At 34.6% G+C, this 27,976-nt stretch overlaps 1 protein-coding gene across 7 annotated transcripts in view; it reads left to right on the top strand.

Moving 5' to 3' along the window:
* The window catches only part of ABCB7 (ATP binding cassette subfamily B member 7), a 215,017-nt gene that overhangs the window by 174,682 nt on the left and 12,359 nt on the right, over nt 1-27,976 (top strand). For all 7 annotated transcript variants that reach the window (XM_036995635.2, XM_036995633.2, XM_073228203.1 and 4 more), the window contains 11 exons: nt 7,141-7,273; nt 8,151-8,419; nt 9,053-9,141; nt 9,235-9,322; nt 10,167-10,341; nt 11,178-11,335; nt 11,903-12,066; nt 12,225-12,354; nt 15,356-15,527; nt 18,194-18,297; nt 20,293-20,400. In XM_036995635.2, the coding sequence (XP_036851530.1) occupies nt 7,141-7,273; nt 8,151-8,419; nt 9,053-9,141; nt 9,235-9,322; nt 10,167-10,341; nt 11,178-11,335; nt 11,903-12,066; nt 12,225-12,354; nt 15,356-15,527; nt 18,194-18,297; nt 20,293-20,400 (1,590 nt within the window). The remainder of the gene's footprint in view (nt 1-7,140; nt 7,274-8,150; nt 8,420-9,052; nt 9,142-9,234; nt 9,323-10,166; nt 10,342-11,177; nt 11,336-11,902; nt 12,067-12,224; nt 12,355-15,355; nt 15,528-18,193; nt 18,298-20,292; nt 20,401-27,976) is intronic.

Genomic DNA, 27,976 nt, shown 5'->3' with positions numbered 1-27,976 from the left:
CTGTCAGGCAGATAATGATATCTTGTGATTTCATTATACATTTTCCTAATGGCTAATGATACTGAATTTGCATGTGCATAGATTTGCATGAACTTAATTCCCATCCATAGAACTACTTTGGTAAAGTGTCTGCTCAAGTGTTTTGCCCATTCATTAGTTGGGCTGTTGTTTTACTGTTAGTGAGTTACATATTCTGTATATGAGACTTTTCACAGATATGCAATTTGCAAGTATTTTCTCCTTGTCTGTAGGTTTTTTATGATTCCCTTACTATTGCCTTATATTATGTAATAGTGTCTATATAAATCAAGTTTTTAATTTTAACAGGTTCTAATTTATCATTTTTTTCCTTTATGAATTATGCTTTTGTTGTTAGGTCTAAAAATTGCTTGCCTAACTCAAGGTCGTTGAGATTTTCTCCTGTGTTTTCTTCTAAAAGTTATATTTTTACCTTTTAAATTTAGATCTGTGCTCCATTATGAGTTAATTTGTGTGTCCAGTTTAGAGTAAGATTCATTGGTTTGTCTAATTGGTCCTACATAAAGGTTATCCTTTCCCCATTGAATGTCCTTTGTTTCCTATTGCTGCTATATAACAACTTATCACAAACTTAATAGCTTAAAACAACACAAATTTATTATATTTATGAAAATGAAAAGTCCAAACATTAGGTTTCATTGGATTAAAATAAAGGCAATTGGCAGCTCTCTGTTCCCCTCCAGAGGCTCTTGGGGGAGGATCCATTTTCTTGTTTTTTCTAGCTGCTAGAGGTCACCTGCATTCCTTGGTTCATACCCCCTCCCTCCATCTTAAAACCAACACATCTACAATCTTTCTAACTCTGACTCTAAGTTTTTATAGTCATATCTTTTCTCTTGACTTTGACACTCCTACATCCCTCTTATAAAGACACTTTAGATTACATTCAGCCCACCCAGATGATCTAGGATGCTCATCCCAGTTCATGTTCTTTACTTTAATCATATCTGCAAGTCTATTTTGCCATGTAAGGTATCATGTTCACAGGATCCAGAGATTAGTACATGGAGATTTTAGGGAATGATTATTCTTTTCACCATAGTATGTGTGTGTGTGCGTGCACACTTGTGTGTAAAGATATATGTATATAAAATGTCCTTTTCTGGACTCTGTTTTGTTTCATTGATCTCTGTGTCTCTCCATTCATCAGCACCACACTGCCTTTATTATTGTAATTTTATAGTAAGTTGTTAAGACAGGTAGTGTGATTGTTCCAACTTTCTTCTTTTTCAAATTTGTTTTGGCTTTTCTAGTTTCTTTGCCTCTCCATATAATTTTAGAATAATCTTGTCTGTAGCTACAAGGAAACCAGCTACAAGGAAATGGATTTTTTTATTAAATCTACAGACCAATCTGGGAAGAACTGACATCCCTACTATGTTGAGTCTTTCAGTAATGAACACAGTATATCTCTCCATTCACATAGATTTTCTATGATTTACTTGATCTGTATATGTAGCTTTCAGCATGCAGACACAGTACATGTTTGATTAGACCAGTGGTTCCCAGCCAGGGCTGATTTTACCCTGGAGGGAACATTTGATAGTGTCTGGGGACATATTTGCTGTGTCACGGGGTACTACTAGCATGTAGTGGATAGAGGGCAGGAACACTGCTAAATATCCTAAATTACACAGAACAGTTCCTCCCATACAAAATAGTTGTCTAATACAAAATATCAGTGCTAAAGGTTCAGAAGCCCTGGGTTGGGTTTATACTTGAGGATCTCTTTTTTGGGGGGCGGAATATTACAAACTTTTAAAATTTTGGTTTCCCATTGTTCATTGCTGGTATATTGATTTATTAATAATTATTCATTTATACTGATGATTATAAATGAATAATAAGCACTGATATATTTGGACTTTGGTCTACCATTTTGTTACTGGTTTTTTGGTAGTTTCCTCTTTGTTATTTTGTTTCATCTTTCCTGCCATCTTTTGTGTTATTTGAACATGTTTTACTATCCCATTTTAATTTATCTCTTAGTCTATATCTGTTTTTTTCCAGTAATTGCTCTAGCAATTATATGTTCTTACTTTTCATAATTTACTTAGAATCAATATTTTACACTTCAAATGGAATCTAAAAATCTTACTACCCTGTCAGCCCCTTTACCTTCCCTTCCCTCTTTATGTTTACAAGTCATCTTATATATTGCATCTATATACACTGAAAACTCCTGTCAGTCAATGATTTAATTTTTACATTTAACCATCAAACATTTTAAAGAACTTAAGAAGAGGCTGTTGTATTTGCACAGGTATTTACCATTTCTGTTTCTTTTCCTTCATTCCTAATGTTCCAGGTTTCCTTCTGTTTCTATTTCCCATGTGTATGAGAAATTTCCTTCAGCAATGCCTTTAGACAGGTTTACGGGTTACTAGTTCTTAGTTTTCTTTAACCAGAGAATATCTTGACATTCCCTTCAATCCCGAAGGCTGGTTTTGCTGGTTATAGGATTCTAGGTTTAAAGTTCTCTTACCACTTGAAAAATGTGCCACTTTCTGCTGGCCTCCCTGGGAATCAGCTGTCTTCAAATTACTTTTCCCTTATAAGTAATGTATTGTTTCTGTGTAGCTGCTTTTAAGATTTTTTTCTTTATAGCTTTCAGAAGTTTAATTATAATGTGTCTTGGTATGAATTTCCTTGGGTTTATCCCTTCTTGGGTTTGCTCAGCTTCTTAAATCTCTAAGTTTTTGTCTCTTGCCAAATTTGGGGAATTTTTAACCATTATTTCTGTAAATATTTTTTCCAGCCTCATACTTTTTATCCTGGTCTTCTGGGACTCTAAAGAGTAGTTATAGATCTTTTGTTGTAGTCCCATGTCCCTGAGTCTTGTCCCCCTCATCCACTTTTTTAGTCTGTTTTCTCTCTGTTATTCATAGTCAATAAATTCTATCATTCTATCTTCAAGTTTACTGATTCTTTCCTTTGTCCTCTCCATCCTCCTATGGATCTCATCCATTCAGTTTTTTTAATTCAGTTATTATATCTTTTATTTTCCAAATTTTTCATTTGGTTATTTATGTCCTCTATTTATTTGCTGAAACATTCTATTTTTGTCATTTCAAGCATGTTCATAAATGCTCCTTGAAGCACTTTTATGATGGCTACTCTGAAATCCTTATCAGATAGTTTTGACATTTGTGTCTGTTGATTGAATTTTCTTACTCAAGTTGATATCTTAGTAGTTCTTGATATGATTGATTTTTTATTGAAACCTGGATGTTTTGAATAGTATGTTATAAGACTCTGGACCTTATTTACATCCTCTGCTTAGCAAGCCCCCTGTAACACTGCTCCATTGGGGATGGGCAGCTGCCTCATGACTGCTGAGTGGGGTAGGAGTTCAGGCACCTTAATATAATGAAAGATAGGCTATAGACTGGGAAAAAAATATTTACAAATCACATATCCAACAAAGCCCTGTATCTAGAATATATATATATATATATATAAAGAACTCTTAAACCTCAATAGCAAAAAAAAACAGTCCAATTATAAAATATGCAAAAGACATGAACAGATATGTCATCAAAGAGGATATACAGATGGCAAATAAGAATATGAAGAGATGTTCAAAATAATTGCCATTAGGGAAACAAATTTTTCCAAATGAGATTTCACTATACACCAATTAAAATAGTTTCAAAATTTTTAAAAGTAATGATGATACCAAAAGTTGGTGAGGATGCAGAAAAACTGGATTGCTCATACTTTACTGGTGGGAATGTAAAACTGTACAGGCACCCTGAAAGAGTACAGCAGTTTCTTAAAAGTTCAAGGTAGACTTACTGTATGACTTAGCAATTACACCCTTGGACATATATCCCAGAGAAATGAAAACTTATGATCACCCATATGAAAATGTTCATAACATCTTCATTTGTAATAGCATGAAACTAGAAACAACCAAAATATCCTTCAAGGCTAAATAGTTGAATCAATTCTGGCACATCCATGGAGTAGTACTCAGCAGTAAAAGGAGATTAGCTATCGATACATACATCATCCCTAATAAATAAACCTCAAGGACATTATGGCTAACTGGGGGGAACAGGGGGAAAGGCATTCCTAAAAGGTTACATACAGTATGATTCCATGTATATAGTATTCTCAAAATGACTGAACTATAGAGATCACGAACAGATTAGAGGTTGCCAAGGGCCAGGGACTGGGGTGGGATAAGTTGGGATGGGAATAAATATAAAGAGGTAACACAAAAGAATTATTTTGTGGTGAGGGGATGATAGTTCTGAATTTTGATTATGGTGATGGTTACATGGATCTGAACACAGGATGTATAGAACCATATAGATGACACATGCAGACCATACACATCCACAAGAGTACACATTTTAAAATCGTGAAAACTGAATTAGTTCTAAGTAAAGTTAACAGTAATGTGCCAGTGTTCATATTTTTGGTTTCAATATTGAACTACAACTATATAAGATATTGGATGAAGGATTATGGGTCTCTTTGTACTACTTTGGCAATTTTGTGTGAGTCTATAATTATTTTGAAATAAAAAGTTTTTAAAAATTCAGATTTTCTGAGATGATTTAAATCTAGTTCTGCTGGAGACAGAATACTAGGGTAAACCAATATTTACCACCCCATCCCCAAAATAGCATAAGGCCAATAGAACCCACACATATATACTAATAAAAACCGCTGTACATAATACAATCCTTGCCATTTCTTTGATCTTACTGATTTCTTCTTAAAATACTTCTATGGGAAAACTGACAGTAATCAACTATTTTTATTGGAGGTCGTGTTGTGTTCTTAACATTGTGCAAACTGCCCTTTCTCTGCCAATAAAAACAGGACATGTTGACAGTGGTTGCACTGGTTGGAGTAGGGATTTGCTAGGTGCTAACTGTTGAACCACTTTGTTGTATACATGAAGCCAATATAAGATTGTGTATGAACTATACTTCAATAAAAAAAGAGAGAGAGAAATGAAAAAAAAAACATAGGGCAGATAACATTCCCATCCTTTACACACCTAAAATCATGCTCCCAAATTTGACCAAATTCAAACACATTTTCAAAAAAGTAAAATTGTACAGCTTTCTTGGTGGTACATTAATTTGAGTTACCACTCATTCTAGCTATAGTAAAGATGTAATAGGCTGTGAGTTATGGGAATTATGTGTTAGCTGTAACTATCACTTTTTCTCCCACTCAGGTGAATTGGAGTGTGAGGGGATGTGGCTTTATTATGTGGAAAACTTTAAATCTGTTCAAATTTATTTAAATTTCTTATGCCATACTTTATGACTGTAACTGGATTAAGTGGCACATTTGAGAGCATCCACTTTAGGATGTAAAAGTAGTAAAATAATTTGGTCCTTGAAAAAATTCCGAACTTCAAGTCAGAGCTAGGTGTTAATCCCAGCTCTACTGCTTACCAGACAAGTCATTAAACCTCATTGAACCTGAGTTTCCTCAATTATAGAGATAATACCAATTTTATAGAATTGTTATTTCACTCAATTCTCACCTTTGAGAAAGGTACTTAGCACTGTATCTGACTCATAGCTGATGTTTACAGAATGTTTATTTTGCCACAAAAAAAGGTTTCCACTGAAGTTGAGGAGATGGTACATGCACATGTACCTACAGACAGAGTGGATGATAAATACTGAGGTATAAACTATGAAAAAGAGCTGTTGAGAAATGGAAAGTCCCAAATGAGCTACAGGTTTCAGAGAGGTAACCATGATGGGAATGGGATTCAGAGTGGGTTTTGAAGAATGGTGAGGAAGAGAGATAAGTCAGGTGGGGAGACCATTTCAAGCAGAACGAAAAACCTGACATTATTATATGGGAACCAGAATTGAGAAATTTATACTACTTGAAACTCACTATTCTCTTAGATTATATTTTGGAAATTTAAAATTTTAAAGTTTTAGGCAGTTTATCCCATAGTGTTACATTCTTTAGAGTATCCCAACATCTGCTATGTATTTTAATGATATTGTTGAATATTAGAGCACCTGCTTGGTTGCTAAGACACCTGTACACCTTACTTTGAAATCTTTATTAGTAAAGATTTACATAACTCCTGTCAGTTGTAACTAAACTTGGGCTTGTTGACAATAAATTCTTTATGTTTAACAAAAATAAATGACATAATAATGGAACATTAACAAGAGCTGGAGTCTTGGTGTTTTTATTAAGCCTTAATAGAATTATTTTCACATATTATTAATGTATAGAATTTAATTTCTCCAAAGGAAACTTTGGCAGTCTAGCCAACTTTCTTTTCCTAAATGACAGTTTGTGTTTTTGAACTATAACTTTACAGAAAATGTAAAATGTGAGTGATTGAATATTTTGCCTTGAATATTTGAAAGCATTATACCTCTAATTTCGTATTTTTTGGTATATTATTATGGAGAAATAGGCTGGTTTTTGAAAGCTTTTGGTATTCAGTGGGTTTTGTTTTGTTAGGGTATTGGAGCAAAGGAATCTTATTGTGGGGCAAATAGATCTGTCTCATTTTTTTTCCCAGTGGTAAATCAGCCACAGATACTTGTAATTTATTTGCTTTTGAGATTTTTTGCTCTATAACTTCAGTTTTACCATTATTTTGGTGAACAAATAATTGTACATATATTTATTGATACCTACTTTACATAAAACATCATACTCAACATGGGTAGGACAAAAAAATGAATATGATACAGACCCTCAAGGATCTAGTAGGAAAGAAAAATAAACATACAAATAACTATAATATAATGCAGTTTGCCTGAAGTGCCATGAGCTCTGTAGGAGTTCAGATAACAAAAAGAGCATTTTTGAGTGGATGATCAGGGATGATTTCTTGGAGACAGAAGCATTTGACTAATGCACATAGCTTGTAAATGAATATTAGCATGGCAGGCAGTGTGAGGTAGGAATCCTGACATGACAGCTCTCCCAAACAAAGATTTCATCTTTATGAACTGGGAAAATCACTTCAATACTAGTAAATGGTTAAGATCTAAACATCCCCATAAATACTAATTTAAGGTAAGTATTTATACTTGTATAAATAAATATTTTACATATGATGGGTAATTACTGCTTTTATGTTTTTAGGCCATGAATATTGTGGTTCCCTTCATGTTTAAATATGCTGTAGACAGCCTCAACCAGATGTCGGGAAACATGCTGAACCTGAGTGATGCACCAAATACAGTTGCAACCATGGCAACAGCAGTTCTGATTGGCTGTATGTGTGATTCTTAATCTGTCTACATGTGTTGACTTTCCTCAAGAGGGTTTCATCATATTTGAGCAGATGATCTTTTTACCACAAACAGTGCTTAGCATTTTGGATGTTTATTGTTTTATGTGATTTTTTTTCATATGTGTTTTTTTTTTATTTGTATTATATGCTTTCCAAAGATTCTATAATGTCTCATTTTCCAGTTTCTAGAAAACAGTAACATGAAATAAGACATTAAGTTCATAACAACCACTTTTAATAGTCAGGCTCCTTATAAGATACCTGTTCAATAAGGGTATTTATTTTCTTGCTTTTGTTGTTAACTGTTAAATAGGAAATAGCTAAGTAATGATATATATACATAAATGCTTTATTAAATTGTATTCAATAGCCATGACACAAATCGACAATTTGTAAAGAACAGAATAGGATGCTTTGTGCCCCTGTGCATTAGAAAGGACAGTTTATGAGACTCAGGAGACTTGAATGGGGCATGCTAAAGTAAAGGTACTTGATTCCTCCTGATCTCCGTTTTATTGGTTGTTATTTGGGGAATTGGATTGGATCAAAAAACCTCAACAGATACTGTACATTTATCCACAATAAGGCCATATCGGCTTGCTATTTATTAAAAATCTTTAGTTGGAAAAAAATATTTCAACATCTGAAACCTGTGGAGGAAAGTAGCAATGAAAGATCCATGATGGTAGAAAGATTAGTACTCACTGGGCTAGATGCTTTCTATCTAGATTTCTTTTAGTTTAAGTATTCTATGATACATTCATTTGTTGTACAAACATTTTCTGAACTGTTACATTTTTTAGACCCCTGTGATTCTAATGTCTTTACATCCCATTTTTTCTTTTGGATATATTATTAGATGGTTTGTCAAGAGCCGGAGCTGCCTTTTTTAATGAAGTTCGAAATGCAGTATTTGGCAAGGTAGCCCAAAATTCAATCCGAAGGATAGCCAAAAATGTCTTTCTCCATCTTCACAACCTGGATCTGGCTTTCCATCTGAGCAGACAGACAGGAGCTTTATCGAAGGCTATTGACAGAGGGACAAGGGGTATCAGTTTTGTTTTGAGTGCTTTAGTATTTAATCTTATTCCCATCATGTTTGAGGTGACTCTTGTCAGTGGTATTTTGGTAAGTAAAACGTTTTCTTAACAATCTTCTATCTTAATTCTTCTTAGTAGCTATTTAGTATTTAAAGCTATTGTTATATTGCATGCCCATGGTTTGAAAGTAAAATTTCATAGTATCAAAGGATTATGTTTAATTATTTTGCAACAAGCTTCAAGGGATTATACAAAGTCTATATCATAGTGTTATTATAAAGAGCTATTAAGGTCTATACATAGATCTGTCATTTGATAAATACTTGGATTGTTTTATTAGCAGATTTTGTATATGGCTTTGGACTGGTATACCCAGATTAAGTAGGTTTCTATTCACCATTCATAACATTTTAGACAGTTTCATATTTTATTTGTTAAAAGTATATATACCTTTTTTATTCCTCTTACTGCGTATTGCACTGTTTTTATAATCAGCATTTGACAGTAGTATCAATGTGGCAAGTGCATTTTGGCTTTCTTCCCTTGTTATCTAGATTAGCTTTGCTAAGGTACTTGATTTCTCACTCAATTATTCATTTATACAACTTTCCCACAATATATATTTTTATTAAACTCTTTTGACTGAGATTTGCTATTGGATATTGTGAACCATTTGGCAAGAACAATGACTGTTTCTCATTTCTTCCTTTGCCCTCTCCAGTATTACAGATGTGGTGCCCAGTTTGCATTGGTAACTCTTGGGACGCTAGGTGCATACACAGCATTCACAGTTGCTATCACACGATGGAGGTAAGGTGATTCCCCAGAGGCCAGTCAAGGTTCAGAAATTAGTTACGTTTTTATAGCAAACATTTCATGCCTATGCAAATCTTTGTCTTACAGAACTAGATTTAGAATAGAAATGAACAAAGCAGATAATGATGCAGGTAATGCTGCCATAGACTCACTGCTGAATTATGAAACTGTGAAGGTAATATGCTTAATTATACTTTCCTCTGCCTTTCACATAGCACTAAGATTTGTTCTGCCGTTTAATTTAATAAGTGCTCTAAGTTAGAGCTTCAAATTAAGATAGGATCGCTAGGTGTGGTGGAATAATAGTACTTTATTGTTTTTCTTTTTAGAAATTGCCCTTTCCACCTTAGTTTTTGTTTGACATCATCAAAATTTTACCTTCTGAATTAATTTATAAATGATAAGTGTAGGGTTAGCATTTTGATTCAGAATGAAGACTAACCTAAGCAAACTGGCATGTAAATTCTTGACTCTCTATCCCTAGCATAGTGCTTTTCATTAATTCTTTCATTTATTTTTTCATTTCTCCATTTAACAAATATTACTGAATGCCTGTTGTGTGCAAACACTATGCTAAGCCCTGTGATGAGAGAGATTGGTAAATAAAAAAATCAATTGATACTTGAACCTTGCCAACCCAGAATTTGCTAAGCTACTAGAAGAGTTAAAATACTCAGTTGACCATACAAGAAGGTATAATGTGGTGAGGACAATGAGAATTGTTAATTCAGAGTCTTGGGGAATTAAAGGAAGACTTTGTGAAGGAAGTGCTATTGATGGCTTTTTAGATCTGGATTTAAGTTAACTAGGCATTCAGTAAATTTGGAATGAATTTTATGGACTTTTCAAATACAGTCCATTGGGAAAACTACATAGTCCAATGTATTGAAAGTCAGTTTTTTAAAAGGAGTGTGCACTATAAATTGTACCCAGACATGTAGTCTGATGAAAAGGATACACTTAAGAGAATATATTCCAAATATACTTGAATGTAGTTACTATTTTTCTATATCTTGTAGTATTTTAATAATGAAAACTATGAAGCACAGAGATATGATGGCTTTTTGAAGACATATGAGAATGCTTCACTGAAAAGTACCTCTACTCTTGCTATGCTGAACTTTGGTCAAAGTGCTATTTTCAGTGTTGGTTTAACAACTATAATGGTGCTCGCCAGTCAGGGAATTGTGGCAGGTAATGGATCTGTGTTTTTCACATTTATAGATGTTTTAAACCTCCATAAGTAAAGATTAATGGAAGAAATGTGTATATTAGTCTTAATTATGAGCATATTCAGTACGATGCTTTAACATCCTTGGAGTATTCTCCTTTTTGTATCAGAATCTGTTTTGTTGATTGTAGGATAATGTTCTTTTTTACTTCCTTTTATTTAGCTACAGGTTTAGCACTGGTTCTCTCATTGACTGGGATTGCTGTTTATATATTTTATAGGGCTACAAATTGATTCTTCTAGGATTAAAATTCAAGCTATTTTTTTTGCAATTACTAGCAAAAATCCTTCTGTTAGTTTTTCATTTGCAAAACATTCCAAAAGTAAATAATGCCTGTGCCTCTTTTCCATAACCTGCCCTCCTCAGGATTCATTCATTTACTGTTACCTTAGTACATGGTTTATCATTCCTAATCATGATACTCATTTGTTCCAATTTTTTAATACATACTTTAAAAAAATTTGTTTTATATTACAAAGAAACTTGCTAGTATCTTAGGAAGAAAAGAGAGATTTTTAATTTCCCATTTCTATCTTCACTTAACCATTTTTTAAAAAATATTATGTATAATGTATGGGAGGACTTTTCCCATTCCACTTAGAATATATGAAGTTCCCTGTATTCCTAAATCATGGATTAAAATGCTTTGAAATTTGAGTCAGACTAAGAGTTGCTGATTATGTACATTTTGAACTGTATTCCAAAGTAGTAGACTATAAACTTCTGTATCTTAAACTAGAAAAGTTCATAACATCTAAAATATCTTTTTTTTTTTCCTTCTGCCAACTACATTTTAAGGTACCCTTACTGTTGGAGATCTAGTAATGGTGAATGGACTGCTTTTTCAGCTTTCATTACCCCTTAATTTTCTGGGAACTGTATATAGAGAAACTAGACAAGCACTCATAGATATGAACACCTTGTTTACTCTACTTAAGGTAGACACCCGAATTAAAGTAAGTACTCTATTTAGTACCTTTTTGAAAGAATGTGAGCATCATCTCATTAATAGGATTATTCTAGGAGAATATTCTTATGTCATCATGTCAGTAAACCTTCTTTTCTGCAGGAATTAGGGCTATAATGTGTTTTAAGGTGTTGTTACAGCTTTTACTTCTGTGTTTAGAAACCTTACAATTTTAGTAAAGAATATTATACCTAGAGACTAATTTTTGTCAACTTGAATCATTTGTACTTGCACTTGACTTACTTTTGCTAATAATAATATAAAATGTGTGATTGCCTCTCCTTGCATCCTCAACCTCCTTACTCCCCTGCCCACTATCCTTATTCCTTTCCCAAAAATACTTCTCATAAATGAAAGCATTCAGGATTTTTGACCTTAGCAGTGAGGAGTAAAAAACCAAATCTGTAATAAAAGCATGCTTGCAAGTGGTCTAACTCCACTTACAAACTTCCTCCTTTCCCATTATTTTCCTTTTGCTCTCTGTGAATTAGGATTTGTCTGCATGGCTGTACTCTAAGCTGTGTGTAAAGTGGCCTTTTTTTCTTTTCCCTACTAGGACAAAGTGATGGCACCTCCCCTTCAGATCACACCACAGACAGCTACGGTGGCCTTTGATAATGTGCATTTTGAATACACTGAGGGGCAGAAAGTCCTTAGTGGAGTATCTTTTGAAGTCCCTGCAGGAAAGAAAGTGGCCATTGTAGGAGGTAGTGGGTCAGGGTGGGTAATTTAGTTATTTATAAAATTCTGCATCATTGATTTATGATTCCCAATGTAATATTTTTTCTTTATCATAATAAAATTCTTACTGTGGTTTAAAATAGGTGTTTCCTAATGCCAGTAGGAACTAAATAACCTTTCCTTGTCTCCAATTTCAGGAAAAGCACAATAGTAAGGCTGTTGTTTCGCTTCTATGAGCCGCAAAGGGGTAACATTTACCTTGCTGGGCAAAATATACAAGATGTAAGCCTGGAAAGTCTTCGGAGAGCAGTGGGAGTGGTACCTCAGGTATTTAAAAAAGAAAAAAAAACCTATTTAAGGCAAGATTTTTTGGGTTGGTAGATATTTTACCAGAATCATTTGAATCCAAGGAGTCAATATATGCTAATTAAGTAGAAAGCTTTTGGACCTATAGGTCAAACTCTCTTACCAAAAAGACTAACTAAATGTGAATGGAAAATCTGTATGATGGAAAGATTTTTTTAAGACTTAGAAAGATAGCATAATATAGAGGAAACAGCCCAGACCAGAGTCAAAACGAACTGGATTCCAACCCCAGCTCTAACCCTTTTAAGTTCAGTGGACTTAGGCCTCAGTTTTCCCATCTGTAAAATAAGGATACCATTTCTTTTATAGGATAGAATTATTATGGATTAGAGATAATATGTGTAAAGCACCAAGCACAATGTCCATCACATAATTATTCAGCAAATAAAAACTGTTATTGTAATTTTGAACAGTTTCTGACAGCGAATTTATAAAAATTACAAAGCAGTTCTGCTGCCAACTTCGTTTGCATGCCTTGTTCACCACTGTCCTCTGAGTACCAAGCACAGTGCCTGACCCATAGTAAGCACTTAATTGCTAAATGACTTCAAGGGCAAGAATAAATTCAGAGTAAGATCTTAAAAGATAAGAAGGAGATAGCCTTTTAGGATGTGAGTTTTTCTTATGCTGAAAGCCAGTAGAGAGACCTGGGAATTAGTAGCAGTCTAGAATCAGAATCAAATCCCTGAGAGAACTGCAGGAAAGGTGTCAGACAGGAATATATAGCTTATAAAAGGTCTCCAAGTGATCTGATACATGCCACTGTACCCTGTTCTCCCTTTCACTGAGAATCCCAAATGTCAAGTGTACATGAATCACCTAGGGAGATTATTGAAATTCCAACTTTCTTTCACATAGCTTAGTTCTGGTTCAAAAGAGCAGTATGGGGCTCAGAAACTTGCATTTTGAATGTACCTCCTAGATGATTCTGATATAGTTGATTTGTAGACTACATGTTGAGAAACACTGACCTAAACTGTTTATCAAGTGAACTGAATTCTGGGCTCTGCCTACATAGGGCTCAGTGTCCTTATCCATGTAACTAGATTCCTGCCATTCTCTTGGGCTATGTAACAATTACTCTTGTCCTTTTGAAAAACATAAAACATTTTATTCACTAAGGAAAAATATACATGGTCAATAAATGAAAGAAAAGATGTTGATCCTCATTGAAGGTCTTAGCAATATAAGTTACATCAACAATGGGATACCATTTCTCACCTATCAGTGTAGCCAGAATTTTAAAATTCAGAATATCCAGCTTGGGGCAAGTCTGTTGTTTTGCTGGTGGAAGTATACAGCTTTTCTGACAAGCAGAATGGCAATATGTATCAAGTGCCTGAAAAATATTTATACCGTTTATTCCAATAATTCTGCCTCTAGGAAGTTTTAGTGATGAAATAAACAGAGATGTGAAAATATTTTATATGCAAAGATGTTTATTACAGCATTATTTATAATAGTAGAAATTGAAAACAATGTAAATATCCAATAAATGATGGTTAAATTATCATCATAGGATCAAGTATCATACAGCCATTCATAAATATCATGTTTGTAAAGGTTATTGAGTGTCATGGAAAAATGCTCAGCTACAAAGGTTATTGAAAAAGAGGATGCCAAACAATATAACTTCCCAATTTTGTAATATTAAATGAATATTAAATGAAATATAAGTATAGAAAACAGGAGAAAATACACCAATGTGTTCATAGTACTTATTGCTGGACGATGGGATTTGTGAATTATTTAATTAATTTTTATTTGACCATATTTTTTATATTTTCAAAGTTTCCAAAGTTCCATTTGTTCCTTAACTATTTTTTGAGTATTTTATATTTTTATAGGACTTTAAGCTCATTGGGTTAAGTACCATCTCAAGATTAAGAAAATTTTATATTAGTAGTAGATATATAAATTATTAAAATATTATTTGAAATAATATCTGAAACTTTGGAGCTGATTATGATGTTAAAGAAGATCTTAATTAATTGAGTGTCCTGGTTAATGTGAATTAATGGAATCATTTTATTTTATCTTACTACCTAATGCCCTCCAACAATTTGAGACTGAAAGAAAAGAGGGAAATGGATGCTCACTTTAAGTAAATTAGCTTTAGTGTTCCATGTCAGAACAAGATGAAATATCAAAAGAATGCTTGTAGTCAACTTCTCCAAATCTTCAAAGTAAATGTATGGTGCATACATTCTTAAGTCCACTTAAAAGCTTCTGAGAAATATCTGAAAACATAATTCAACCTCAGTAATTAGGGAAATATAAATTTAAACAAAAAACAGGTTTTATTCCTAAAAGTAGGCAACAACTAAAACTTAGTAATACCCAAAGTTGTTGAAAACATGGGGAGCTGGCACTCTCATACCCTATTGGTTTTGGAGTGTTTTGGAGGATAGTTGGGCAATACTATCAAAGGATAAATGTATGTTTAGTTTTTAATCTATTAGTCTACTTGTAGAAATCCTTCTTACAGAAATACAAAGGTACACAAAGTTGTATATACAATGATATTTTATTCCAGCATTGTTTGTAGTAGCAAAAATTTGGAAACTGCATCAATGTCCATCTATTGAGGAATGGATAAATAAATTGCAATACATCCTGAGTATTACACAATTGTTAAAAAGAATAAAGTAGGTTTCTGATACTGATGTGAGCAATCTACAGGATATGTTAAGTGAAAAAAGCAGTTTGCAAAATAATATATATAGTATGGCTCCACTTGTATTTGAAAAAAAGTGTATGTTTAGGCATATTACTGTATAAAAATAATGATACACAACGAATTGTTCATGGTGATTAGCTCTGGGAAAGGGAGTAGGATTACAGGGGTAGAGGGGTGATAAAAAGATGTTATCATGTTTTACTCTTTATGCCTTTATGTCTTTATCTTTACTATTGTTTGAATTTTTTATAATGAATACACAAATATATAAATCTGCTTCAGGATGCTGTCCTCTTCCATAATACCATTTACTACAACCTCTTATATGGAAACATCAGTGCTTTACCTGAGGAAGTGTTTGCAGTGGCAAAATTAGCTGGACTCCATGACGCAATTCTTCGAATGCCACACGGATATGACACCCAAGTAGGGGAACGAGGACTTAAGCTTTCAGGTAATCAGAGATTTTTAGACCTGTCCCCCACTTGTTGGACTCCCTTCAAACTTTATTTGGTCAGAGCAATTTTCTAGAAAATGTAATGACAAAGTACAAACCTAGTGCTCATCTAGTCACTTTAGACAAGGTCCCCAGTCTCCTATTCATCACTGTAAATAATTCAGCATACTAGAAGTAACTCTTCTTAAGCCATGCAAGTCTCTTTTTTTTTTCACTTGCAGCTGCCGATACTGTAAGTGCTAAGTTACTAATCTGTGCTCAGATCAGTGTTACCTATCCATAATCTTAATGTTAAAGGAAAGCCAAGATCATTATTCACCTGGGAGAGTAGTAAGAATAGGAAGAAGTAATTCAGTAGTAAATAGTGTATCTCATCCTAATCATTAGGGGATGCTTTCAGTACTTTAGACCTTGATATTAGCTACTATACTTTCCTTACAGCCAACTTCATTTTCATGTTTTTGTTGGTTCAGTGGTCAAGCAAATTTTGGGGCTTATACATTTCTATTTAAGTGTTTCATTATGAGATTGCTATGTTTAATAACAAATTATCCTAAAATGACTGAATTTTTTGGAGAAACCATAAAGATATTTCTTAGACTCAAATTATTTGAATTCCTAAAGTAAAATACTATCTAATGACTGAAAGTATTGATGTAACTCATATAAACATGCTGCATCCTTTACATTGATTCTTCATTCTAGTTTAGTTGGGGGAAGAAATGTATAGATTAAGGATGGGGATAAGGCAAAAGGAGAATGAAGAATACTCTTCGTGAATTTTAATGAATGCCCATTCCTCTTCATTACAAACTGGCTTCATTTATTCATGGCATTGATTAAGTACATACTGTGTGCTGGCTACTATGCTAAATGATTCGAGAATTAAAAAACATGTAAATAGATTTGCTCTCAAGGAATATGCAGTCTGTTAGAAAGCTTTCATCTATATTTATAAAGTGTTAAGCAAAGCTTATTTTCAAATTAAGTTGGTGTGTAGTTGTTACTTGGTCATTCATTACCTGGTAGTACAAGATGCCTGCATCCTTCCAGTCTACCTTTATATTTTACCACTGCTCTTAATAGGAATAGTTTCCAGCTAGCTAGCCCACCCTCCGATTATTTGCCCACTTGGCTAATTCTAGAGATCCCCAATTTGTCACATAATATAGATTAGCTCTCTCAACACATGACTTTGCCTTACATAGCTATGCCTCATTCCATTTTCCAATCATTTCTCTCCTTTTTGTATGCCTTTGAAGGTAGGAATGGCTGAAGAAATTTTATCCTTACCTAATACTCATCACCTTACAATCAGACCTCTCAAAATAAGCAATATATTACTTAGCATCTGTGCTAATAATTACAGTAGAGAAAAAACAAATGTTTCTTTTCCAGGTTCCACAATTCCATTGAATATAATTGAAACTGGGTTGGTTTCCACTTGAAATTTAGAAGGCATGTCAGTGCTAGTCCTTCCTCTGAGTATTTGTTTCTTTTAAGAGCTTTCTGCTGCTGGGTTGCTAGGTGGGTAAGCAGGCAGTTCTGTCATGGTGACCGCTTTGATAGGAAAATTTTGATCTTATAAAATGGGGAAGAGTGTGGATAATATGAATACAAACTTATTCACTAGTATTAGATAATAAGAAGCCCCCTTTACAGGTTGAAGATAATAACTGCAGAACATATAAAAATGAAATAATTCTTATGGAGCTTGTTTCCTGAAAAGGTTACTGAAACTGAAAAATACAAGTTTTTTCAAACACTGATGAATTAATAGATATCAGACAAAAAAGAAATAAAAAAGGGACGTACCTCACTCAGGCACCATTTCTATACTTCCAACTGTACTTCTAAGTAAGATTGATGACCTATAGAAGTCTCACTGAAGAAAGAAAGATTGCTTTATTTTCACTAGCATATATTTACGAGTAAATGTGGGCTTGACATTGTTGCAGGAAGAGCATTGGACTGGAAATCAGTCAGGGCCAGTCCAGATTCTGCTGCAACTTACTCTGTGACCTTGAGTAAATTACATAACCTTTCTGGGCCTCTTTCCTTTCTATTTTAAAATTCTGCTATGCTAGAGACCCATAGCAAATAACTAAGGTGAAATAAGAGGTATCTAGCATATACTCTTTACTTTGAAGAGTGCTGTGAAAATACTAGCTTTCTGTCAAAAAAAATTCTTGAGAATAATGGCTGAATGGTATTTTTTTTAATGTTAAGAGATAAATTTAGATACTCATAGTTTCATGTCTTCAAGTTTCCAGGTTTCAGATGCAGAATTTGTTTTTGGCTTTGTTGATTCTCTAATACTGAAATTTTTCTATTTGAGTTTGCTGTTCAGTGAGAAGTAATATAAAATTACATATGTAGTGAGCATATTTCTGATGAGAGGAACAATTGTGAAATAAAAGGTATTACTCCCTTCCTCATTCTATTTGTCTGCCACGAAGTCAGAATCCAGAATTACATTTATGTTCCAGGGAATATAGTTTGTCAAAAGTTATATATGAACTTATACTCTTACAATGGAGTAAAATGAACAGTGATCAGAATAGAGGTAAATGTGGAAGGTATTGCTTAGTGGTTATAATCAGTGGAAATACTAGAAACATGTTTCATGCTGTGCTTCCATAAACCAAATTTTTCTTTACCAGGTGGAGAAAAACAAAGAGTAGCAATTGCAAGAGCCATTTTGAAGGACCCCCCAGTCATTCTCTATGATGAAGCCACTTCATCATTAGATTCAATTACTGAAGAGGTAAATGATGATGAAAAGATAAAGCTCTTCAATTGTCAATACTTAACTTTTCTCCTTGGAAGTTTCAATAAAATGGCTGCGTTCTTTTGTATTTTGAATGAACCTCAGTAGGATATACTATAGAGCAAAATACCTAGCCCTTTTTCCCCACATAGCAAGTATTGCTAGTGAGAATGCCAGGTTGCATTCAACTGTCACATTGCTCAGTGCATTTGCAAACGTATCTCCTTTTGGAATTCTGTGACACCTAAGCTCTTCTTGTATTATATCCTGCAAAGCTGTAGGAATTGCCTAATTTGCAGATTAAGGAGGACAGTTACAGTTTTTTTTGCTATTGCCACTTAACACTCATTAAAACAGGTCATATAAATGATTATGACAGTGCACACCAGAAAGCCTTTCACTTATGGAGCAGCTCACTGAGGTGCAAGTCAGACACACACAGCCTGCAATGCTGGTATAAATTTTTATTCATTTTACAAGTATTATGAAACACCAAGATGCTGTGACTCTGATGTCATGGTACTGCTCAGCAACTATGTTAGATTTCAAGACAATATCTTTGCATTAAATACAAAAATCTTAACAGCAATGATGATTTCATGAGTGAATCCTCTTAATCTAGAATTGAAGATAGGTAGATGTTATTTGTCAGTTACCTCCATTTACCTGCATTTTACTTGAGTATATGGTAAAAACCTAGTGTTGAAGGATATGCCTGATTTTGGCTTTATAGCATATATGACATAATATTTGCATATAGAATTTCAGGGCACATTATATGGTTCACCATATGTTTAAACACTTTAATTTCTAAATGAATTGTTTAACATGAGGATTTGTTATATTTACGGGGAACCTTAAACAGGACCAGATCCCACTTATAGGCAAAATAGAAATCTGCTTTTAAAAACTTAACACCTAAAGTCATCTACATTTACCACAAAAGTCCTAACAGTCATTATTTGAGTCACATGGCTTTATTATCTCACAGAATATAACCCATTAAGAGATGGCAGAGAACCCCTCAAGGAAATGAATTAGGTTTAAAATGAGTAGGTTTAGTAAATTTTAATGAACCTTTTTAAAAGGTCTAAAGCACTCAGTATGATGTCAGAGTTTAAGTTCTTGAGAGTAAAGAAGATGAGTCCACAAACAACAGTTTTTCTTAGAATTGGCCCTGCACTTCATTTTCAGTCTGCCCTAGTAAAGGTCTTCTTTTCCTAGGTAACCATCTAGTACTGATAATTTCATTACTTCAATATATACAATGTTAAGAAATATCTTTTGGAAGCCATTGGGTATATCCCCAAACCCCCACTGCTATTTCCATCTAGCTGCCTGTACTTAGACCCAGGTTTCCAAGTATAGCTGAGTATATATACAACTCTCTTACACTTTCAAGACTGTAAGCAGAAATATATTTTCCAGAATGCATTAAGAAGTCAGAATGCTTTTGAAAAACAAGTTTCCTCAAGTTAAGCCTACACAGTGATCTTTGTTGCCTTTTCTGTCTTCTTGAGTTTGAAAGAAGGAAAAGCAAATGTTCCTGTACCCTTTGAGTCTCCTGTGTTTCTCTTGATTTTTTTGAAATTCTCTGCATCCTATGACTTGAGTCCCTTCTCATTTTATTTTTGCCCTCATTAGCCATATAAACATACTTGTCTATGCTCCTGTTAGCACTGGATTCATTGTTTTTAAGTAGAGAAAATGCCCACCTTCTCCCAGACTTTGTAATTTTAAAAAGTGTTGACATATTAAAGATAATTTTTTCCGTGATAATGTGATCATATTTCCTTTCCCTTTTTGATTGATTTTTCTCCTCTTCTTAGTAATTATTAGATTAAGTCAAATACCTGGTAGTGGTATAGTGTTTAAGTAATACAAAATTAATTGCTATTTTATATATGCCTTTAAGAAATGTATGATTATTATAACTTATATTTACTTAATAGATTCTTTTTTTCCCTCCTGTTCTTCCTGTCAAACTTGCAGACTATTCTCACAGCCATGAGGGATGCAGTCAAACACAGAACTTCTATTTTCATTGCACATAGATTGTCAACAGTGGTTGATGCAGATGAAATCATTGTCTTGGACCAGGTGGGAGATTTAACTTTAAAGTCTAGTATTTGAAGAATGTTGAAAATTGTTACAAACACAGGCAACTTAAATATTGTTTTAAAAAAATACACAGAATTTGTGTTCTTCGGATGAGATTGAATCCTGATAGGATTCCATTTTTACCTCCTTTTGATAGGAAATAATGCGTGCCATTTCCAAGAAGGAATAAACTATGTTAACTCACTCTTTATTAAAGCATTAAAAGCAAACTTAGATCAGAAAAGCATTAAATTGTCCTATGATAGAAGCAGGTTTTAAAGAGTGTATATATACAATAATTTTTCTGCATTCAGTTTTGCTTTGTACAAATGAAGTTTGTTCAGTGTCTTAATTTTATATTTTCATTTTTCTAATATCTGCACATATCCTTGATGTCTAAAATAAAATTATCATAAAATAAAATGGTCATTTCTAAACATGGTCATTTTTTTTTATCATTTTCCTCATGGGAAAAGTAAGAAAAAGTATAGCTTGCTTTATCTCTTCTGAGATAATTAGTTTAAGTACACTATCTGTATGTTCTGAACAAATCAGAGTACCACTATTGTGATTGGTGGATTTGAATATTGTAATGTTTTGTTAAATATTTAAAAAATATTTGTAAAATTTCTCCACTATAAGGACATCTTCTCCCCACTTCCTAGTACTTGATGATTTCTAATGTTCAGTTTCTCACCTTCCATTGAGCTTTTACTATGACTATTTTTCTCTCATTTTGAAAGTCTGAGTTGTGGGAGTTGAGAATTTTCCATGTCACTAAAATTTCTTACAAGGTGTTGACTTCTCTGGAGTATATGTAAGTTAACTCTACTTTTAAGAAGCTAGGACTTTTTGTTCATCTGTTCATAAATGCTTTTATTCATTAAAAAAATAAACTTTTTTTTTCAGTATGTTGGACTAGAATATCTTAAATAGGAAATTTTGTGAATATACTGTATTCATTGCTGTTCAAGAATCTGAAATAAAATCTGCTGTTTTGTACTTTCTGCTAAACTTTTCAGTTAAATGCAGTCATGCAGGTAGAGGCTTTTCTTATAAAATGTAGAAGTACTTCAGCAGGCATGTGCTTCCCTGCCTCATGCCGTGAGGGTTCACAGTATTAATACAATTATACCCCAATATTGCCACTTGGAGTTTGAATTATAATTGTAACTAATGTATTAATGATCATATCACCTGTATCTGGAATCTCTATTTTTATAATTTTATGGTTTTGTAATTACTTGATTATGAAGATCAGAGATTTTCATTTTCTAGTGAAACTAATGTGACCTCATTTGTTTTGTCAGCACTCTCTTGTAGTATTAATGTTAAATCTACATAACAAATAGAGTTCCCAAGGCCCCTCCTTACTCCCCACAGCCTAGTGATTATCCCTTCCCAGTCTTGACAAGAGGCTGAGGTCTGTTTGTCAGGAAATTGAGTCAGAAAGACTCTGGACCCAAGAGAACTACCTACCGTATTAGCAAGGAGGGGCAAGATTAACTGGAAATAAAAACATACTGAAGAGTAAATCCACAGACCCTCTTGTGCCACTGGCTCCAAGAATCTTACCAACCAGTTATTTCTACTATCACTATTTCACCCTTCATCTGCAAATTATTGAAGGATTCATCTCTGGAGAAAAAAAGTAGTCACAAAAAAAATGATATTCTTACTTAGGGACCACAACAAAATGAACAGATACCCACATGATCATACCACATTGAAACCCAGCAGTTTGAGTAAGAAGCCCACTCCCAAGCACAAGGAGCTCCTAGCCAGCTTTTTAATGCTCCATTTTTAAGTGTCACTGGAAAATAAAGGAAGACCTCCAAAACAGGCAGAAAAAAAAGGAGCTCAGTAGAAAATGCAGACAATGCAGAGAACATAAGAAAACTTAAAAATATAATTTAATATCCTCATATGTCAGGGAAAAAGAAAGCATTTCTAAAATAAGTACAAATGATAAGAAAAAAATAGATACATGGTATGAATTCCAGGATATGCTGTTAAATGAAAGAACAATGCAAAAGAGAATTATAGTATGCTGCCATTTTCAAGGAGGAAGGGGGTAAAAATGAACATATGTATATTTACTTATTTATCCAAAAAGAAACTCAGGGAGGATAAAGTAGAAACTGAAGAAACAGGCTACCTACAGGGTAGGGGATAGAAAAGGGGTAGAAGGGATAGGAGAGGGAACAAGACTTCCCTGATTATACTTTATAGTATTATTCCATCTTCTGAATCATGCTAATGTTGTTATGTAATCAAAAATGTTTAAATCAACGAGGATGGGGTAAAACAAAAATTGAATGCAAACAGAAATAAGTAAAATAACCAAGTTGATAAAAATAACCATACAGAGTAAGGATTAAAGATGGCGGTGTGAGAGGAGGGACAGAGGCTTCCTCCTAAAACTGGATACAATTAGAAAATATAGTTAGCGCAACTAATCCTGAGAGAGCAACAGGAAAGAGGACGGCTTCAGACTGCATACACCTGGAGAAAAGACCAAACCTCACCGAACAGGGTAACGTACCAGAGCTGTGACTCTGTGGGACCTGAGCACTTCCCCCACCCAGCTCACTGGCAGGAGGAAGAGAAACGGAGCAGGGAGGGAGTGGAACGCTTGGGACTACTGTATACCCAGCTCCGGAGATCTGCTCTGGGAGCACAAACCTACATTTCATGGCGCTTTCATGAGACTCGCATGACTACCGGTTTGGAAAGTTAATACAGGCAGAGTTCCTGGGGAGACTGGGATTCCGGCTGCTTGTGGAAAGCAGGGATCAATATCTGGCTGCTCTGGGACAAAAACTTATACCTGTGTGACTGACCCACTGACTCAGGCAGTGGAGACAGGAACAGCAGCTGGGAGGTGGGGAACAGCTCTTTCATGCCCCCAGGCACCAGTACCACTACCCTGCAACCCCCGACATTGCTTCAGGGACTCAGCAGCTCCAGAATAGAGCTTTTGGATACTAGAGGGCGCCATATACAAACATAAAATGCAAAAGGAACCTTGTCCAGAGTAAAATTATTAATACAACTCCCAAGAAAGATTTAAATGATATGGACCTTGTGACTCTTCCTGAAAGGGAGTTCAAAATAAAATTATCAACATGCTAATGCAGGTACGGAAAGACATCCAAGAACTCAGGAATGAATTCAGGTCAGAGATCCAATCATTGAAGAGCACGATGGAGGGTATTAAAAGCAGGATGGATACGGTGGAGGAGACAATAAATGAAATAGAAACTAGAGAAGAGGAATACAAAGAAGCTGAGGCACAGAGAGAAAAAAGGATCTCTAAAAATGAAAGAATATTGAGAGAACTGTGTGACCAATCCAAGCAGAACAATATTCGCATTATAGGGATACCAGAAGAAGAGAGACAGAAAGGGATAGAAAGTGTCTTTGAGGAGGTAGTTGCAGAAAACTTCCCCAGTCTGGGAAAGGAGATAGTCTCTGAGGCCATGAGGCCATGGAGATCCACAGATCCCCCTACACAAGGGATCCAAGGAAGACAACACCAAGACACATAGTAATTAAAATGGGAAAGATCAAAGATAAGGACAGACTGTTAAAAGCAGCCAAAGGCAGAAATAACATCACATACAAAGGAAAACCCATCAGACTAACAACAGACTTCTCAGCAGAAACCTTACAGGCCAGAAGGGAGTGGCATGATGTATTTAATGCAAAGAAGCAGAAGGGCCTGGAACCAAGATTACTTCATTTGGCAAGATTATCATTTAAATTTGAAGGAGGGATTAAACAATTTCCAGATAAGCAAAAGCTGAGAGAATTTACCTCCCACAAACCATCTCTACAGTCTATTTTGGAGGGACTGCTATAGATGGAAATGTTCCTAAGGTTTGATAGCTGTGACCAGAGGAAATAAAACTACAGTAAAGAAAGAAGAACAGCTAATTACTAAACAAATGCAAAATTAAATTAACTATCCCCAAAGTCAATCAAGGGATAGACAAAGAATACAGAATACAATACCTAATATACAAAGAATGGAGGAGGAAGTAAAAGGAGGAGAAAAATAAAAGAAACTTTAGATTGTGTTTGTAACAGCATCTTAAGTGAGTTAAGGTAGACTCTTAGATAGGATATTAGCCTTGAACCTTTGGTAACCACGAATCTAAACACTGCAATGGCAATAAGTACATACCTATCGATAATCACCCTAAATGTAAGTGGACTGAATGCACCAATCACAAGACATAGAGTCACTGAATGTATAAAAAAACAAGACCCATCTATATGCTGCGTGCAAGAGACTCACTTTAAACCCAAAGGCATACACAGACTAAATGTGAAGAGATAGAAAAATATATTTCATGCAAATAATAGGGAGAGAAAAGCAGGAGTTGCAGTACTTGTGTCAGACAAAATAGACTCTGAAACAAAGAAAGTAACAAGAGATAAAGAAGAACATTACGTAATGATAAAGGGCTCAGTCCAACAAGAGGATATAACCACTATAAATATATATGCACCCAACACAGGAGCACCTGTGTAAGTGAAACACATACTAACAGAACTAAAGGAGGAAATAGAATGCAATACATTCATTTTAGGAGACTTCAACACACCATTCACTCCGAAGGACAGATGCACCAGACAAAAAATAACTAAGGGCACAGAGGCACTGAACAGCACACTAGAACAGATGGACTTAATAGACATTTATAGAGCTCTACACCCAAAAGCAACAGGATACACATTCTCCTCAAGTGCCCATGGAACATTCTCCAGAATAGACCACATACTAGGCCACAAAAAGAGCCTCAGTAAATTCAAAAAGATTGAAATCCTACCAACCAACTTTTCAGACCACAGAGGTATAAAACTAGAAATAAATTGTACAACGAAAGCAAAAAGGCTCACAAACACATGGAGGCTTAACAACACACTCCTAAAAAATCAATGGATCAATGACCAAATTAAAATGGAGATCCAGCAATATATGGAAATAAATGACAACAACAACACAAAGCCCCAACTTCTGTGGGATGCAGCGAAAACAGTCTTAAGAGGAAAGTATATAGCAATCCATGCATATTTCAAGAAGGAAGAACAATCCCAAATGAATAGTCTAATGTCACAATTATCAAAATTGTAAAAAGAGGAACAAATGAGGCCTAAAGTCAGCAGGAGGGACATAATAAAGATCAGAGAAGAAATAAACAAAATTAAGAGGAATAAAACAATAGAAAATATCAATGAAACCAAGAGCTGGTTCTTTGAGAAAAGAAATAAAATAGATACGCCTCTAGCCAGACTTATTAAGAGAAAAAGAGAATCAACACACATCAACAGAATCAGAAACGAGGAAGGAAACATCACAAAGGACCCAACAAAAATACAAAGAATTATTAGAGACTACTATGAAAACCTATATGCTAAGAAGCTGGAAAACCTAGAAGTAATGGACAGCTTCCTAGAAAAATACAACCTTCCAAGCCTGACCAAGGAAGAAACACAAAATCTAAACAAACCAATTACCAGCAAAGAAATTGAATCAGTAATGAAAAAACTACCCACGAACAAAATCCTGGGCCAGTTGAATTTACCTTGGAATTTTATCAGACATACAGAGAAGATACAATACCTATTCTCCTTAAAGTTGTCCACAAAATAGAAGAGGAGGAAATACTCCCAAACTCATTGTATGAAGCGAACATCACCCTAATACCAAAACCAGGCAAAGACCCCACAAAAAAAGGAAATAACAGACCAATATCCCTGATGAACATAGATGCAAAAATATTCAACAAAATATTGGCAAACCGAATTCGAAAATACATCAAAAGGATCATGCACCATGACCAAGGGGGATTCATCCCAGGGATGCAAGGATGGTACAACATCCGAAAATCCATCAACATCATAGAACACATAAATAAAAAGGACAAAAACCACATGATCATCTCCATAGATGCTGAAATAGCATTCGACAAAATTCAACATCCACTCATGATAAAAACTCAAAATGGGTATCAAGGGCAGGTACCTCAACATAATAAAGGCCATATATGATAAACCCACAGTGAACATCATACTGAACAGCAAGAACCTGAAAGCTTTTCCTCTGAGATTGGGAACAAGACAGGGATGCCCTCTCTCCCCACTGTTACTCAACATAGTACTGGAGGTCCTAGCCACAGCAATTAGACAAAACGAAGAAATACAAAGAATCCAAATTGGTAAAGAAGAAGGTAAACTGTAACTGTTTGCAGATGACATGATATTGTACATAAAAAGCCCTAAAGACTCCGCTCTGAAACTACTAGAACTGATAACAGAATTCAGCAAAGTTTCAAGATACAAAGTTAACACACAGAAATCTGTGGCTTATACACTAACAATGAACTAATAGAAAGAGATATCAGGAAAACAATTCCACTCACAATTGCATCAAAAAGAATAAACTACTTAGGAATAAACCTTATCAAGGAAGTGAAAGACCTATACCCTGAAAATTATAAGACATTCTTAAGAGAAATTAAAGAGGACACTAACAAATGGAAACTCATCCCATGCTCTTGGCTAGAAAGAATTAATATCGTCAAAATGGCCATCCTGCCCAAAGCAATATACAGATTTGATACAATCCCCATCAAATTACCAACAACATTCTTCAATGAACTAGAACAAATAGTTCAAAAATTCATATGGAAACATGAAAGACCCCGAATAGCCAAAGCAATTCTGAGAAGGAAGAATAAAGTGGGGGGGATATCGCTCCCCAACTTCAAGCTCTACTACAGAGCCACAGTAATCAAGACAGTTTGGTACTGGAACAAGAACAGAGCCACAGACTAGTGGAACAGAATAGCGACCCCAGATATTGACCCAAACATATATGGTCAATTAATATATGATAAAGGAGCCATGGACATATAATAGGGAAATGACAGTCTCTTCAACAGATGGTGCTGGCAAAACTGAACAGCTACATGTAAGAGAATGAATGTGGATCACAGTCTAACCCTATACACAAAAGTAAATTCGAAATGGTTCAAAGACCTGAATGTGACTCATGAAACTGTAAAACTCTTAGAAAAAAACAGGCAAAAATCTCTTGGACATAAACATGAGCAACGTCTTCTTGAACATATCTCCCCAAGCAAAGGAAACAAAAGTAAAAATGAACAAGTGGGACTATATCAAGCTGAAAAGCTTTTCTACAGCAAAGGATACCATCAATGAAACAAAAAGGTACCCTACAGTATGGGAGAATATATTAAAAAATGACAGATCCGACAAAGGGTTAAGGGTTGACATCCAAAATATATAAAGAGCTCACACACCTCAACAAACAAAACGCAAATAATCCAATTATAAAATGGGCAAAGGAGCGGAACAGACAGTTCTCTAAAGAAGAAATTGAGATGGCCCACCGACACATGAAAAGATGCTCCACATCACTTGTCATCAGAGAAATGCAAATTAAAGCCACAATGAGATATCACCTCACACCAGTAAGGATCGCCACCATCCAAAAGACAAACAACATATGTTGGGGAGGTTGTGGAGAAAGGGGAACCCTCCT

The sequence above is a fragment of the Manis javanica genome, chromosome X (assembly GCF_040802235.1).
Source record: "Manis javanica isolate MJ-LG chromosome X, MJ_LKY, whole genome shotgun sequence".
NCBI lineage: Eukaryota > Metazoa > Chordata > Mammalia > Pholidota > Manidae > Manis > Manis javanica.
The sequence above is the reverse complement of the archived record's forward strand: the minus strand, read 5'-3'. Positions and strand labels throughout refer to the sequence as shown.